This window comes from Alosa sapidissima, chromosome 21 (genome assembly GCF_018492685.1).
Source record: "Alosa sapidissima isolate fAloSap1 chromosome 21, fAloSap1.pri, whole genome shotgun sequence".
Lineage (NCBI taxonomy): Eukaryota > Metazoa > Chordata > Actinopteri > Clupeiformes > Clupeidae > Alosa > Alosa sapidissima.
In genome coordinates this window covers 14,594,384-14,607,698 of record NC_055977.1, presented here as the reverse complement: position 1 = coordinate 14,607,698, position 13,315 = coordinate 14,594,384, and the positions used below count along the sequence as shown (strand labels likewise).

Genomic DNA, 13,315 nt, shown 5'->3' with positions numbered 1-13,315 from the left:
GTGTGTTCCACCAACGAGGAACAACAGATGAGAAAAGTTTGGATTGGCTTGAGCGTACCGGTGGTAGAGCTAGGCGTCGTTCGTCAGAGGAGCGCAGCGGTCTGGAGGTAGTGTAAGTCTGTATGAGGGCATTCAAGTAGGTGGGAGCAGAACCGGAGACTACTTTGTAGGCAAGCGTTAGAGACTTGAATTTGATGCGGGCCGCCATAGGTAGCCAGTGTAGCTGGATGAGCAGCGGGGTAACATGTGCCCTTTTGGGTTGGTTGTAGACCAGGCGCGCCGCCGCGTTCTGGATCATCTGAAGTGGTTTCACTGCGCAGGCTGGGAGACCTGTCAGGAGGGCATTGCAGTAGTCGAGTCGTGAGATGACTATTGCCTGAACCAGAAGTTGGGTAGCATCTTGAGTCAAGTAAGTCCTGATTTTCCGTATGTTGTAGAGTGCGAAACGGCATGACCGGGCGACTGAGGCAACATGATCCGAGAAGTTTAGTTGGTTGTCAAGAACAACTCCTAGATTTCTTGCAGTCCTGGTCGGTGAAACAGACAGGGAGTCAAATTTGATGTTGATGTCGTGGTGTATGGTAGGTTTAGCTGGGATGACCAGCAGTTCAGTCTTTGAGAGGTTCAGCTGGAGGTGGTGTGCCTTCATCCATGTAGCTATGTCTGAAAGGCAATCCGAGATCCGTGCTGAAACCAGGGGGTCGTCAGGTGGAAAGGACAGATAGAGCTGTGTGTCGTCTGCATAGCAGTGGTATGAGAAGCCGTGCGAACGGATAATCTGTCCCAAGGAGGTGGTGTAGATAGCAAAGAGGAGGGGGCCCAGCACTGAGCCCTGGGGGACCCCTGTGGTGAGATGGTGAGGTGCGGATAGCTGACCAAGCCATGATACGTTAAATGAGCGTCCTGTGAGGTAGGATTCAAACCAGGAGAGAGCAGAACCGGAGATTCCCATGTCAGCGAGTATAGAGAGAAGGATACGGTGATTAACCGTGTCAAAGGCAGCTGATAAGTCAAGCAGAATGAGTACTGATGACCGAGCGGTCGCCCTGGCTTCTTTTAAGGCTTCTGTTACAGACAGCAGAGCCGTTTCGGTAGAGTGGCCGCTTTTGAACCCAGACTGATTTGGATCCAGAAGGTTGTTCTGTGAAAGGAAGTCAGAGACCTGTTTGGAGACTGCTCGTTCAATGCCTTTGGATAGGAAAGGCAGTAGTGAGACAGGGCGGTAGTTCTCGACTTGAGCAGGGTTGAGAGAAGCTTTCTTAAGTAACGGTGTTACCCGGGCCATTTTGAACGCTGTTGGAAATGTGCCGGAGGTTAGCGAGGCATTGATCACATGTGTGATAGCTGGAGCGATGGTCGGGCTGATGGACTGAAGTAGGCTCGTAGGTATAGGGTCCAGCGAGCATGTGGTAGGACGGCTGCATGTCAGGAGTCTGGACACTTCACTCTCGGAGAGAGGCGTGAATGCTGAAAAAGTTGTTCCAGCAGTCCCTAGAGGTTGTAGGAGTGCGGTATCTGAGTCAGATGCGTTGAGTGGGCATGTAGAGAATTGACTGCTGATTGCCGCCACTTTGTTTGTAAAAAATGAGGCGAGGGTATCTGCAGTAAGGCTGGATGGAGGAGGAGGCAGCTGAGGGTTGAGTAGCGATTTGAAGGTTGAGAAAAGTTTTCGAGTGTCTGTAGCGCTGTTGATTTTGTCATGGTAGAAAGCAGTCTTAGCAGCAGTGATGCTGGCTGAGAAGGAGGTCAGGAGTGTCTGGTAGTTTTTGAGGTCGTCAGCTAGTTTGGATTTGTGCCATTTCCTCTCCGCGGCTCTGAGTTTGGTGCGCTGCGATCGGAGGGTATCATTTAGCCATGGATGAGAATGTTTGGATCGAGCTGGCCTTGTGGTAAGAGGGCACAGCTCGTCTAGACACGAGGTCAGTGTGGAGCAGAGCGAGTCAGTGGCTTCATTAACCTCCAGAGAGGAGAAGGTGTTGAGTGGAGGTAGACCGGAGGCAACCACAGAGGAGAAGTGCGTTGGAGACAGGTTCCGGATGTTGCGGCGGAATGTGACCATCGGCTGAGGAGCCGGAGGCTGTTCTGACAGGCTGACGTTGAACTGGATGAAGAAGTGGTCAGAAAGATGGAGAGGCGTCACCATGAGGGTGTCTGTGCTGCAGTTCCGAGTGAAGATCAAGTCAAGCTCTTTGCCAGCTTTGTGAGTCGGTGGGCTTTGAACCAGTTCGAGGTCAAAGGAGTGGACCAGGGCCAAAAAGTCCGCTGAGCCTGGGGCATCTAAGTGGATGTTCATATCACCGAGAACAAGAAGCGGACAGTCATGCTCAGGGATGGAGGATAGCAGAGTGTCAAGTTCGTCAATAAAGTCGCCTAGTTGGCCTGGAGGGCGGTAGATGACCAGCACGTAGAGTTTTGCTGGGGCGATCACTGTGATGGCATGGAATTCGAATGAGACATATTTGTTTGAAGGCAGTAGCGGGGTGAATTTCCATTTGTTGGAGATCAGCAGGCCCGTCCCGCCTCCTCGTCCAGATAGGCGAGGGGTGTGGGATAGTGTAAGGTTAGTGGAGAGTGCAGCCGGGGTGGCAGTGTTCTCTGGTTTGATCCAAGTCTCAGTGAGAGCAAGGAGTTCCAACGAAAGGTGGTTGGCATAGCCAGCTATGAAGTCGGTTTTGTTGACTGCGGATTGACAGTTCCACAAGCCCATGGAGAAGGAGGTTTCTGTCGGTGAGGACCGTTTAAGTTCCTGGAGGTGAAGGGGATTTCTGCCCCTTTTGACATTTCTGCCCCTTTTGGCATGATGCCGTTTTCTGCAATGGCCGGTGATAACAGATATGGGGGAACGGCACATTTTGCCGTTGTCGGTGCCTGTGCTCGGTGAACTTGCACAGGTAAACTTGCTTGTCTTGACCGTGTCCGTCTTAAACGAGGCTGGCTGAAACGAGGGCTGCCGCTTATGCTGACGCTTCAGCAGCTGCCACTATTTTTATTCTGCTAGGAATTACATGCAGCTGTCCTCCTGTCCCACTAATGATGCATCAGCGTAGACCGCCCTCTGACGTTCGCACAGCTTAGATTGTTCAAAAGGGTGTTAATTACTGTCAACTGAAAGTCCGCTCGCTCACACCGACTGAAACTCACAGTTTCAAGTAGCCTCCTCCCTCAGCTGTTCCCAAACGCCCAGAGTCCAATTCTAACAATTGGAGAGGATTTGGCCAGTAGTAGCCTATGTGTTCTTGCTTTCTCTCTCCCAACTCACTGCAGTTGTTGTCTGATTACCTGAGAGGTGCTCCGATATTATAAGGAGCTAGTCACGTCTGATCCCGCCCTCTGACGTTCGCACAGCTTAGATTGTTCAAAAGGGTGTTAATTACTGTCAACTGAAAGTCCGCTCGCTCACACCGACCGAAACTCACAGTTTCATGTTGATAAGGGAGGGCATGCGTTGGTAGCGTTAACATTCACTGTGAATGAGCATGAGAAGTGAGAGATGGATGGATGGATGGATAGATGGATGGATAGATAGATGGATGGATGTTCATATGTTGTGGAGACCTTAAATATTGCCACAGCATAATCAAGTATTGCATTTGTGGGTAAAATATTGACTGATGCCATATGGGTACAATAACTACTCTATAATACCCTCAATATCCCCATTTTTGCTCTTAGTTCTGAATGCACAGTAGGGCATTACATAAAACCAATTTTATCATACTGAGGACTGTCAGACTGTTTATCTCCCATCCTACAAAGTAAGTTAAGTCTAGGAATACTACTTTTTGAGATATTATATTTTAAGATATTAATGCCCAAACAAGTTTCCAAGATAAAGCAGTTTCGAGAATAACTTGTAATAACTTCAAGGGCAAAAACATATGGAAACAGTGGAATTGAACAAAAATATTTTAAGGAGTTTTGGGATATAAACAAATTTAGAGCGAAATCTGAGATGTACAGTAACCATTTCCCTCCATTCTGTCTGATTTGACACAGAATGATCCATATGTGTTTTTGAGGGGCCATCTGGGGTCACACGTGGACACCACAGTGAGCCACAATAGCTTGTGTGGAATTGCCACACCATCAAACCCATCACGTTGTGTTCCTATGTATTTGTATGTAGGACAGAGAATGTGCTAGCAAGTGATTGTAAATGCTTCATGCAGTATTTCTCTGATGAGCTGGAATATGAAAGGTTTAATGTGATTGGGTGGTACCATATGCTCCCTCAGCGTAGTAATAGGCTCAGTGATATGCCCTACCTCACGGTTGTGGATATCGGAGTCTCATCAGTGTCTAGTTGTGATAAGTACCTGAAGGGGCAGAATAACAATTAGGCAACAGATTCCTGTGCATTTGAAGAGATTATTTCATCAGGCCTAAAATATGAGTGAAAGCATTTCAAAGCCCTTTATCTTTCTATGTGCTCATTATTTGTTTGAATGATCCACTTTTACAAAGAAATATGGGGTCATTGAGTCTTTGTGATGAGAAATGCCCCTCGGGTTTACAGTGCATGCTGGACATAGTCTGTTGTAAGAAGTAGCTGAGACTTTATTTATTTGCTCTTATTGTTGCAGTGTGGTTGACGTAATAGGTGTTTCCAAAGAGCAGCCTAGGCTGACTCTAAAATGATCTACGTTTTGCTGGGACTGAATTAATGTGTTGGATTCTCCACTATGAAGTCTCCATCGATGGAGGGGGGTGGGGTGGTAGGGAGGGCTCTGGCAACTTTGCTGGCTTTGCAGATCCTCAAGATTGCTGACACTATTTTTCACTGTCTTTAAAAAAAAAAAAATCCCTGCTTCTCCTTCCTTGCAGTTTTTGCAGCAACATGGGCACGTCTCTGGATGAAGTGAATCAGCTGAAGCTTTGGCTTGTAGAGTGGGTGGCGTGAGTTGAAGTGTTTGTGGGGGTGGCACAGCAGGGTTGCAGGCCTTTTCAGTAAATCTTTCCTTTCACTGAAACAAACCTCCTTGTTGTCATTCACACAAATACTCCCTTTCAGCTCCCATGCAGTGACCATGTAGTGTGAGATCAGTGCCTTAGAACAAGGAGATTTGCACATGCAGCGACGACCTAGCTATCACTTTTTTGGGCAATTCCATGTCCCCAAGTACTGTAACAGGTAAGCGGGGTGAAGTGAAGTGGTCGGCTGGCTCCCAGCAGATCCTATTCCACTCACCGGAGGCTCTTTCCATTCCTATTCCCCTGGTGTGTTTGCCTTTAGCCTCTGATAGCCTGGGGTGACGGCCACTGAAAGGATGTCATTTTCTCTTATCTGGGATTGCTGAAGATCCACCCCTCCCTCCATCCCTTACCACCCCCTCTCAGAAGTGTTCCCACACCCGGTCATCATCACCAAGCAACAGCGCCTGATTTCAGCTCCCGTGGCAACAAGTCAAATCAAGAGAGCAAGAGAAATAGACACATATACAGTATATGTTGTGAAAGGCACCCACCCCTTTTATTTTTGCCAATCACAATGACTATTAAAATGTTCCATTTCATTTCGCGGGCAGTAATTTGTGCTCTGGATTCATATTCAATGTTAGCACCTTACCTTCTCGCTCTGTGCCGATGAAGCATGGAAATTAGTTCACGTTCAGCGCAGTTCAGCTCTGTCGAGGTCACCCAGCCATTTGCGTGTGGAGAACTTTTCCACCCACAATGAAATTGTGATAAATGGGCTTGAACACTCTTGACAGGAGCAAATCCTCCCCTGCTTTTGACTGTACATCGGCAAATACACTCATGAAACTCATGCATAGGTGTGAGTCAAGACGGTCTCGCCTCACTGCTTGCACATTGGATGCACCTTGTTCAAGGACATGTATTTTATGAATTATGTTGGGAGGATTTATATTGGTTAGTTTTATCTTCAAAATGGCAATCCCTCCTTTCATTGAATTATACGGTGTGTGTGTGTGTTCTAATTTTTCATTTTTTGGGGCCACCCACATCAAAAGTCGGCAAGAATAATGTTTTCCCCTCTTCGCGCCAGCTGATCAACGTTTCAGAGAGAGTTGGAAACTGAGAGAACACAGGGTCAGGCGTCTCATGGTGTTCGACCTTGTGGACATGCTGATCCCCCTTCACAGAGCATTGATTTATATTAGCTGTACTCTAATCAAATCTAGTGACGCCGACACGTAATGAAAACATACATTTACTTGCCATCAATAGCCAGGACGAGCTCTTTAAAGGTGACTGTAAAATAACCAACCAAAGTCGATATTTGCTCACTGTGTGTGTGCTCACAACGGTATCAATCCTTTGTGAGAAATGTACAGTCCAGGAAAGCATTCACAAGTTATTGGGTTTGCTGGGACAAACTTGTTTGGAGAGATGGCCATAGGGCTTCGATTTCAGCTGTTCAAGTGCCTCCGTTTCTGCTGGTACCTCTGCAAATGATTGCTACTTTGCTAAGCTCCATTGCCAGTCTCCTCAAGCCTGCTTCTGCAGCTAACTCACATGCATGGAGTACTGTGTGGACTGATAAATTGCCATTGGATTCTAATTATCCTACGGACATTGATGATGAAGTTCAGAGTACATTATATTGAAACTAATTGAATCACTAAAGGTGAAATCACAGTGGTGTGGTAGAGAAATGAGCCATGACTCTCTCACCTGAGACAAATTCAGGTTTCATTTGAAAGGCCATCTTCTTTGTCATCATTGACCTCTAATTAGTATTCCTTTAAAATACAAGACTGACAAGTTGCTTTAGTTCAGCAGAGGAATAATTCAGTATAAAATAATTTAGGATGATAATGACTGTACATTTTTATTGGGGACGTTAATAGGAGTAACGAGGCAATCTCACTACGTCAAAGTAAATCTCTACTTTAAGCCACTGCTAGGTTCAAAATTCTAGTATGCTACTGTGGAGGGCATATACTGCACATTAAAAGTTCTTACCAGATCCATTTGGAAGTACAGCAAGCACATCGTTTCTGTTAAGGTTTTAAATGCAGATGTTTACTCCATCTCAAGGAGGAGATTACAACATTTTTGTGAGGGAGAGAGATGGGGATGGAGTTCCGGAAATGACCTCAGGCCGGACCCAAACCTGCGTCCCCACAGGCACCAGTGTTGGGCGCTACCACCGCACTGTAGCTTCCCCATTCACTCCTTTTTTACCCCTTACCTTTTTTCATCCCAAGTAAAGTGACAGAATATTGGCACACTCTGTCAGGCCTTAATGTGTGTGTGTGTGTCTGTGTGTGTGTGTGTGTGTGTGTGTGTGTGGTAGTGGTTTTTAGCTTTGCCCTTTTGCCCACTTTTGGGCTCTCTTCTCAGAATCCTCTGGTGGAATGATAATGCTTCCCAGGTTGGTTTGAGGTTAAGGCTTTGCACAAACTCCCATCAAAACAGCCAATCTTCTCACAAGGCTAAATGAAGGGTTGTTCCTCCCCCCCCCACCTCCTTCCTTCCCTTCCACAGACATCAGCCAGGCTAGAAAGTCAGCCTCCACAGCTCCCAGGCCTAGTCAAGGCCAAGCCAGCCTGCCTCCGAAAGTTACCTTTGGATTTTAGCCACAATAAATGTAAACCACGACTGAGTGCATCCATCATTGCTGCGTCTATTTTTATTGACTCCCCTTCGCTCCACTCGTCTCTTTTAACATTTCCTGAAAATGTCACACACTCAGATTTAGTGGACCGTGTCGGACAGCACCCCGGCAGACTTGAGCGGTAACGCTCGGTTAGCTTTCAAAACTCAAACCCTCCGAACAGAACCGCCGGCTTGGATCGGATCGCCTCTCCTCGCCTCGTTCCGTCTGGCCTGTGCTCACCGTTAGAAGCACCGCAATGTGTCTTTCGGGTACGAAAAACGGTGCAACAGTGCTCTCACTAGCGGTGACGCAAAGGAAGCTTTTGCCTCGTGTCCTCCTGGGTTGTGTGGCCGTGCGACAGCGGTGGGCGGATGTGTTTCAGCGATCACGCCGCAGCTGCTGGTTTGCTCTGCACCGCTGTCTTAATGAGTTCCCCGTCAGGAGCAGCGCAATGGAAAAAACACCGTGCACCGTGCCTCTGCCTGGCTCTGCAATTGGTGGAGTAATTAAATCAGTAATTAAAGAGGTGTTCAGGTAGAAAAACAAAAAAATTGTTGCCAAGGATTGCTTTGGTGGAGGTTCTGTCATGTGGTATTATGTTCAAGGATTTATGCAGCCTGGTAATGCAAGGTTGTTCACAGAATATACAGATAGTAGGGTCAGGTCAGTCTGAATACTTATCATTGATTAGGATCTAGTAGAGTCTATTCATATGCTAAGGCTTTGCAAGTGACGGAAGGTAATGTTTTCTGTGATTGAGTGCAGTGGTGATAGTGTGACAGTGCAATGATGAAATGAGCCTTAACCTCTCTCTCTCTCCTCTCTCTCTGTCCCTCTCTCTCTCTCTCTCTCTCTCTCTCTTTCCCTCTTTGTATTGGTATTTATTATTTTCATCCCTTTCTCAGCACATCACCACAGACAGCTACATCCCCTGCCTGACTGACCTCTGCAAGGCATTGTGGGAAGTGATGCTGAGCTACCACAGGACAATGCAGTGGCATGAGGAACAAGACAAGGAGGAGGCAGCCAGCCCTGACCCAGGTATGACTTCTGCCAATTCCATTCTCCCTCTACCACTATCTCCTTTGATACACTTAACTAGTATTTATACTTCTGCACTCTCATTCCTCTGGTAGTAGTATTTATTGTTACTATCCTCCATTGTAGCTTGAATGTTATTCCTGTGCTGCAGTTTTTTGCGTGGTAAATAATGGTTTCCTTGTTTTCTAAAATAGGTAGGTTAAAATATTATCCTTTCTTTATTTGTAAATGTTAAAATGTATATCAGGTTTATAGGCCAAGTATACTTGAATATACAAGGAATTTGGTCTCTGCATTTATCCCATCCGTGAATTAGTGAACACACAGAGCACACAGTGAACACACAGTGAGGTGAAGCACACACTAACCCAGAGCAGTGAGCTGCCTTGCTACAGTGGCACTCCAGGAGCAGTGTGGGGTTAGGTGCCTTGCTCAAGGGCAGTTCAGCCGTGAATGTGGGCATGGGAGAGCAGTGCTCAACCACCTCCCCCGCCAACATTTTTCCTACTGGTCGGGGATTGAACCACAACCCTTCACCTAACCAGTAGGCCACGGCCGCCCAACAGCCGTGTTGGGCTAGTGAAAGTTTTGGGCCTTCAAAGCATTTTTTTGCAAGCCCTGCAAATATGCCATGCTGAAAAGGAGAAGTCTTTGGAAAGTCTGAAAACTTAAAAGCTGGAATTTCTGTTCACCACTGGAAGCTGAGCCTCTCAACTGTGCCTGTGTCGTATTATAACTCTGATATTGCCCACTTGACTTTTATTCAATTATGCCTGTCCTCATACTGCTTCTCTTTGCCGAGTGCCAAAGCCCCCCAACCTAAGGTCTTGGATAAACATTTCCCTCAAAAGCAAAAGTTCGACTTTCCCAGACCACCACTTCTCCCGACTTTCTTTCTCTTTCTTTCTTTCTTTCTTTCTTTCTTTCTGCAAACGTGGCTGACCTCTCACTCACCCACTTGGCTCTGCTTAAAGGCTGCGGTGTGGTGCAAGGTGAGGTGCTTGCAGGCAGGCCAGTGTACAAGCGCAACCTCGAACCTCAAGGTTTTTAATGGCAATCCTAAATCAATTTAAACCTGACAATGTTTTTGAGTTTGGTTGGCTTTTCATTACGAAACCGTCTTCCTTCCCCGGATGGATTTACGAGCCTATTCACGCTGATCGTTACCGCCCGGGTCGCGCTCTCTCCCTTTATATAAAGGAAAATGGCTTTCAAGCGGGCCGAGAGGTTTTGGCCAGCACTCGCTGCCTGGGGTTGACCGGGTAATTGAGACCGTGGTGGTGTTGATAGTCAAGTAGAATGCATTCCACAGCGCACGCTTCGCTGGACAACTCCTTTGTTCTTGTGTTTTTAAGGTCATCGAGCAGGCCTCCAGTAGATTGCCGTTTGTACTTGGTTGACTCTGACATTGCCGAATCCAACGAGGCACTCCAAAGACATCATGTAAATTCTGGTGCTACAGAGGAGGAGAGGGAAAGTGAGTCTGGGAGAGAGGAGCAGGGAGTGAGAGAAGTGGTTACACAACATTCATTTGCTCAATTCGGTATTCACTGAATACACATTCGTGAGTAAATATGATTGAAAGCCGACATTATTAGGTCTTTACCGAGCTGGGAACCTTAAGTTTGGTTATTCATCACAGCGTTCTGTTGAGTTATTCTATTTGCTTGCCGTTTATTCTTTTGTCACTGCATACTCTGACTCGACTGTTCATCACAAAGTGTTTCATACTGAATGTTGAAGTCTTTTAAGGAACTGAAAACCTGGGAAAATAAATTGAATGACTTTTTGTATTCGAATGTAAAAATGATTAAATCAATGACTCACTCCGTTAGTCTTTTTTTGTCTTTATAATACAAGAAACCACTTAAAGTGGAACACTGGTGAGGTCTAATAAACAAAGTATAAATAGCATCGCTTTTTGTATTATTATATTGAATTGCCGCTGGTTCACTTTCTTTCTCTCTCTCCCTCCCTCTCTCTCTCTCTCTATTTCTCTTTGTTCTTTCTATCATATCTGAAAGTGTCTGTGCTGTCTGTCTGGATCATCCTTTGCCTTCTCTCTCTCTCTCTCTCTGATCCTTTTACCTATATTCACCCGACTGTCATTCACACTCTCTCACCATTACGTGTTGACTGTCTCTCTTTATCTTAGTATCTCTCTTAGTTCTCTTCAGTCTAATTGCTTTATTCTTTTTCCCCCATTTCTTCTTTCTGGTACTCAATGAAGCATTTTGGAATTTCAGTCTAAAACTACCAATCTACCAAGCAAAAAAGTATATAAAAATGTATAAAGCTTAACAGCTGCAAACTGGTGTGTATTGACAATATTGTTGGTAATGTCCTGCTTTGACTGCTTATCTACATTTTTGTGGGGTGTTCCAACTCAAAATGCGGAATTGCACAGAGCATAGCTTGGACAGCTAGTGGGAACAGCAGGGGTGTTTATCTGGTCTTTACATAAGTGTATTCCATTGAAAATTATTTTGAAGATGATGCCAAAAGTTGTTGTTGTCCCATCACTATCCTTTGACCTGCCACCTTGCTCTGCCTTCTTCCCTTTTGCTGCTGGCATCCTTCTCTCTCTTCATCTCTCTCTCATTTTCACTCTCTCTCTCGCTCTCTCTCTCTCTCTCCCCCTCTCCTTTTTTCTCTCTCTCTCCCCCTCTCCCTGTTTTGCTCGCGTCCTCTCTCTCTCTCTCTCTCTCCCTTTTTTCTCTCTCTCTCTCCCCCTCTCCCTGTTTTGCTCGCGTCCTCTCTCTCTCTCTCTCTCTCTCTCTTTCTCTCTCTCCCTTTTTTTTCTCTCATAGTGAAGCTTAGTAAGAGTTTGTAGTCAGGGGGTACTGAAAAGGAGGTACTGAGGACGCTGAAAGTAAGCATTTGCTGTCCGGACAGGCTTATCTGTGGATAAGCACGGCCATCTTGCTTGTGTCATCAGTTAGATCTCCCCACTTTGATGCTCTAGGCTGGTGAGGCAGCACACACAGAGTTCTCCCCTCCTCCTCCTCTCCCTCTCCCTCTCCCTCTCCCTCCCATACAGTATCCTTTGTCATTGAGCTGTACTTTAGATATTGCACTCTATCCCCGTCTACTCTTCAAGGAGATAAAGAGCCATAAGCTCATGATTGATGTATTGTATGCATTTATATAAATACATTTATAATAGTTTTGTCCTTTGAAGCTGGGATAGGGGATGGAGAGGAGTGGGCCGTAAACCGTAAACACTCACTGTGCCAGTTGGTCTTTTCAGAAATAGAAAGAAATTAATTTCCCAAGAATTGTTGTTGGTGTGATTATGCTCTTCTCAGGCGTAATGACATTTCTAACTGGAACAGCTGGGGATTTGCCAGCGAGACTACATTTGGGTGTGTATGTGGGTGGGTGGGGGTCTTGTTTGAGGGGCAAGGGGACGTCTGTTACATTTTCTGCCGGCCCTGATAGGTGTCAGCGGGATGGACTGAGGTAGGGGCAGGGTTGCGATCAGTCATCTTTATCGCCAGTGCATGCTGTCCACTTGCAATCAGCCAGTTAAGCCTGCAAATGATTTGTCATCAGCACTGTCCTTGCTGAAACTCCAAAAGTTATAGCTTTGTCCAGGTGTGTGTCTGTATACTCATACCACTCACACACATATATCAGTTCTCTGTTCTTCTCTCTCTCTCTCTCTCTCTCTCTCTTTCACCCTTTTTCGCCCTTTTTCAGAATGGATGGTTCACTAGTTCCCTCTTTGGTGAAGGTTGTGGAAGCAAATAGCAATATATCTCTAATTAATGTAATGAGCCCATGAAGCGTCATAATCTTTATTGATGGTGCAGTTATCTTTCCCCCATTGTTTCTTTCGCTTTTAAAATGAAACCCATCTATCCTAACCCGTCTATCCATCCTCTTCTTTTAATTAGTGAATGATTACCAGCCTTTGCTCTGAGATGCTTTAGTAGAATTAGAGGTGACATCAATGATACACACACACACACACACACACACACACACACCAAACCCATCTCCAGTGGAAGCCTAGGTGTTAGTTGACCCTCTTGGCTTTAACCATTAAGAACTGCTTGTCTCAGACTCACAGGCCATAAACGACACAGTGTCCGTCTGCCCCCTCACGCGCTGCAGTCAACCATGACCAGGGAAGCCGGTTACTTCACATCTGGAACATCTGGTTTAAGTTTAAAAAAACGACGAGCACAACCCACCGATGACTTTCTTCACAGAGAGACATGCTCAGCCAGTTCACAGGAGGAAATCTGTGGTGGTCATGATTCCACATTGGACATATGCACTTCCTGTAGGGTTTGGTTCCCCTCTCGAGCCTTTGCTTTTTGTTTAGAAGGTGGTCCATTGTCCTCTCGTCTGGTAGGGCCATCAGACTGCCGAGTGGTAGACTCCAGGAGACTGATTGTATAACCTCTTCTGGCTCCTTATGAAGAGAGTGGAGCTTGTCTAGCCACGGATTCCAATGTCTTGTACTCCATGCTGAGGCTTTCAACAACGACTGATGGATCATGTGCTGTTCACACACACACACACACACACACACACACACACACACACACACACACACACACACACACACACACACACACACATTTCATAAACAAATGATCTGGGGGAAAAGTGTGTGTGTGTGAGGAGGATGACAGAGGCTTTTATTGTTCCTAAGTCAAGGTGAGCTCCAGCAGTGTGGCTTGCCCAGGACTGGACATG

The 13,315-nt window shown here is 46.2% G+C and overlaps 1 protein-coding gene across 2 annotated transcripts in view; it reads left to right on the top strand.

The window, feature by feature from the left end:
• vps50 (VPS50 EARP/GARPII complex subunit) overlaps nucleotides 1-13,315 on the top strand; it is a 136,744-nt gene that overhangs the window by 53,201 nt on the left and 70,228 nt on the right. The window contains exons 13-14 of one of the 2 annotated variants that reach the window (XM_042075868.1): nucleotides 8,470-8,605; nucleotides 9,961-10,222. In XM_042075868.1, coding sequence (XP_041931802.1) covers nucleotides 8,470-8,605; nucleotides 9,961-9,983 — 159 coding nt within the window. In that variant the 3' untranslated portion in view covers nucleotides 9,984-10,222. Of the gene's footprint in view, nucleotides 1-8,469; nucleotides 8,606-9,960; nucleotides 10,223-13,315 lie in introns of those variants that run through there. The other variant, XM_042075866.1, reaches the window with a different exon arrangement.